The following is a 3,785-nucleotide window of genomic DNA, read 5'->3' as shown; positions in this document are numbered from 1 at the left end:
TATGAGCGGAATTTATCCAAGGCAAAGACAATGGCTAGCAGCTCTTTTTTCTGTTGTTGTGTAATTGACTTGAGCATTCATCAGAATCTTGCTAGCATAGTAGATGACGTGAGGAAGCTTGCCTTCATGCTGTCTCAATACCGTACCCACAACATAATCAGATGCATGACACATGATTTCAAACGGAAAAGAATAGTCAGGAGGCTTCATGATGGGAGCAGAAGATAGCATAGAGCCAAGCTTATGGAATGCCTCTGGACATGCATCATCAAAGTGGAAAGTAGTATCCTTGGTAAGTAAATTACACAAGGGTCTTGAAATCTTACTAAAATCCTTGATGAAGCAGCGATAGAAGCTGGCATGCCCGAGGAAGGAATGAATTTGCTTCACTGAAGTAGGTGGCGGTAGATTTTAAATGAGCTCAACTTTGGCACGATCCACCTCAATTCCTCTTTTAGATACTATATGGCCCAGAACTATTCCCTCTTGCACCATGAAGTGGCTCTTCTCCCAACTTAAGATCATATTTGTTTCTTTGCAACATTGAAGCACAAGTGATAGATTGTGGAGACATGTATCAAAGGAGGAACCAAAAACAGAGAAATCATCCATAAATACCTCCAGAAATTTTTCTACCATATCTGAGAAGATTGACATCATACATCGCTAAAAAGTTGAGGTGCATTGCATAATCCAAATGGCATGCACCTGTAAGCAAAGGTACCAAAGGGGCAGGTGAAGGTCGTCTTCTCTTGGTCTTGGGGATCAACCGCCACTTTATTATACCCGGAGTACCCATCTAGGAAATAGTAGTAGCTCTAGCCAACAAGATGCTCCAAGATCTTATCAATGAATAGGAGTGGAAAGTGATCCTTTCGAGTGTGGGAGTTGAGCTTGTTGTAGCCAATACAGACGCGCCATCCCGTGGTTATGCCCTGGGGAATCAATTCACCAACTGAGTTCTCTACTACTGTGATGCCAGACTTCTTTGGAACCACTTGGGTGGGGCTCACCCACTTGCTATCGAAGATGGGGTAGATGATACCTGCATCGAGTAATTTGACAACCTCCGTCATCACTACCTCATTCATATTGGGATTTAAACGGCGCTGTGCCTCATTGGAGGGTCGAGCGTCTTCCTCTAAATGAATCCAGTGCATACAGATGGAGGGGTCAATGCCCTTCAAATCAGCTACGGTCAATCCAATAGCCTTTTTATGGTTCTTCAATACTGCTAATAAACAGTCTTCTTGGTCATTTTTTAGAACTGAAGCAATGGTGACCGACAAGGTGTCATTAGAGCCGAGGAAGGCATACTTGAGCTTGTCTGGCAGTGGCTTTAATTCAAGCTTCGGTGGAGACTTAAGGGAAGGAATAGGAGGAGTGCTCGAAATTGGAGGTAGGGGCTACTTGGGTAGTCTCCATGGATGAAAATCTGCACTGGCAGCTGTCTCTAGCAAGGTATTTACCTCATCAATGTATTGATTGGTGTTGAAGTCTTTAGAGCCAAAGTAAGTTAGGCAGTCTTCCAAAGGATCCCTTGTCAAAAGACTGGGGAGTGAATCTTCTACATATTCTTCAATGTTGTCCACAAAGAAACACTCATTCTGATCAGGTCCATGCTGGAATGCATTGAAGATATTTAGCCTGACCTTCATATTACAAAAGGAGATCTCTATGACTCCAATATGACAGTTGATGCATGCATTGGCCGTGGCTAAGAAAGGACGCCCAAGGATGACCGGGATCAGCTTCTCAGGATTGGGAACGGGCTCAGTGTTAAGTACGATGAAGTCCACTAGGAAGAAAAACTTATCTACTCTGATGATGACATCTTATGTTACCCCTCTTGGTTTCTTAACATACTGATTAGCCAACTGCAAAATCACTGTGGTGGGCTTCAGTTCCCGTAGGCCAAGTTGCTAATACACTAAATAAGGAAGTAAATTCACACCAGCTCCTAGATCTAGGAGTACTTTATCAATCTCACTCTGTCCGATGATACATGAAATTGTAGGGGATCCAGGATCCTTGAACTTCGGAGGAGTGTTGTGCTGAATCAAGGAGCTCACATGCTCAGTAAGAAGGACTTTCTTGGGAATATGATTTCTGCGTTTCCTTTTCTGAGTACACAAGTCCTTGAGGAATTTTGCATAGGCAGGTACTTGCTTGATGGCATCGAGTGGGAGGTTGATTTTTACCTGTTTGAAGACCTCAATCATATCTTGAATTTTCTCTCCTTGTTTCCCGAAGTGAGAAGGTGCCTTAAGACGTTCTAGGAATGGGACCCGGGGTTCATATGGTATCTCGGGAGTGGGACCGGATGAAGAAAAAGCGTTAGTGTTTACTTGCTTACCCTTGTCCTTCTGCAGATTATGTGGTATCTCAGTTTGCTCATCCACCTTTTCTTGCACATGATTGTCGACCCTTCTTCCACTACGCAATGTGGTGATGGCTTGAACTTGTTGGTGATGTGAAGTACTACCTTCTACCATGTAGTGTCCCTTCGGGTTGGCCACCAGCTAACTTGGAAGTGTCCTCTCTTCCCTTTTGTTGAGGGTATTAGCCATCTATCCCATCTGAGCCTCTAACTTGGCGATGAATTTAGAGTGAGAGTTCAATATCTGATTCTGAGAGTCCACTTTCTGATTGATCTCGCTCAGAAGTTTCAACATCTGAGCCTGAATGTCAGAATCTGACTGAGGAGATGGTGTAGCCTGAGACTATTGTTGTGGAGGCCGGTATGTGGAAGAAGATTGGTAGGGCTGCCTGTTAGATTGAGCTTGATTGTGCACCCCTGGGACTGAGTTACTTGAAGCTTGAGCCTTCCATGAGAAATTGGGATGATTTCTCCTCCCTGGGTTATAAGTATTGGAGTATGGATCATTACCCGGATGTGAAAAAGCTGCATTGACCTGCTAAGTTGAATCATCATAAAACTTTCCTACAGTAGGACAATCATTTGTGTGATGCATAGGACTAGAATAGAATGAGCATGGTGTGTGCTGTGTGTGCATGTGAGCAGAATTAGGAGCAAAACCAGCAACCATCATTTGATCTAATTTCCTAGTGATAGCATCAACTACTTGGGTAGCTACATCTGAAGAATGTCATATTTCAAAAAGACCTTCGGTCTTGGGTGCTTTAGGTGCAGGTGATCTACATCTAGTGGATGCATGCTGAATGGAATTATTACTCAAGTTTTCAAACAATGTCCATGCTTCATCCTCACTTTTCATCATAAATGTTCCCCCACAAGATGCATCTACCATTTGTCTATTAGGCTTGGTCAAGCCTTCATAGAAGCTTTGTACTAGCTGCCACTTCGAGATAGCGTGGTGTGGGCATGATCTAAGTAGGTACTTGAGTCTTTCCCAAGTCTCATACAGTTGTTCTCCCTTTTATTGGGAGATACTAGTACTCTTAATATCATTGGTCTTTCCTATGGGAAAATACTTCTTCAGAAATTCTTTTTGCAATTGAGCTCAAGAAGTAATGGAGTTTGGTGCTAAGGAATGAAACCAATGTTTGGCTCTTTCCTTGAGGGAGAAGGGAAAAAGGCGCATCCTTAGAGCGTCCTCAGTGAACCTGCTCAATTTAATGGTAGAACAGATTGCTAGGAATCATCGAGAAAGTCGTAAGGATTTTCAGTACTAAGTCCTAGAAAAGATGGTAAACTCTGTATAGTGCTAGGCTTAATCTCATAGTGGGCTGCCATAACATCTAGCAGCCTGAGACATGTGGGAGAAGTGTATGTGGCAGGGAGATAGTGATTTCTCAAAGCC

The 3,785-nt window shown here is 43.2% G+C and overlaps 1 protein-coding gene across 1 annotated transcript; it reads right to left on the bottom strand.

Annotated features, from left to right (window-relative positions):
- Nucleotides 1–818: 818 nt before the first annotated feature.
- LOC133858551 (uncharacterized) lies at nucleotides 819–2,495 on the bottom strand. Its single transcript, XM_062294032.1, has 3 exons — nucleotides 1,977–2,495; nucleotides 1,470–1,652; nucleotides 819–1,361 (listed from the first exon to the last, which is right to left on the bottom strand). Exons 1-3 carry the CDS (start codon nucleotides 2,493–2,495, stop codon nucleotides 819–821), a joined length of 1,245 nt encoding a protein of 414 aa, XP_062150016.1.
- Nucleotides 2,496–3,785: the final 1,290 nt, after the last annotated feature.

Source organism: Alnus glutinosa, chromosome 1 (genome assembly GCF_958979055.1).
Source record: "Alnus glutinosa chromosome 1, dhAlnGlut1.1, whole genome shotgun sequence".
Lineage (NCBI taxonomy): Eukaryota > Viridiplantae > Streptophyta > Magnoliopsida > Fagales > Betulaceae > Alnus > Alnus glutinosa.
This window is presented reverse-complemented; position numbering and strand designations above follow the sequence as displayed.

What these genes read in the sequence shown, in the direction of transcription:
- LOC133858551 (XM_062294032.1), bottom strand. Translation starts at nt 2,495, where the DNA reads ATGGTAGAAGGTAGTACTTCACATCACCAACAAGTTCAAGCCATCACC. An exon ending in GACAGAGTGAGATTGATAAA is followed by an intron (nt 1,653 to 1,976) that starts GTACTCCTAGAT and finishes TGTAATATGAAG; the next exon opens with GTCAGGCTAAATATCTTCAA. An exon ending in CCAATCAATACATTGATGAG is followed by an intron (nt 1,362 to 1,469) that starts GTAAATACCTTG and finishes CCTTCCCTTAAG; the next exon opens with TCTCCACCGAAGCTTGAATT.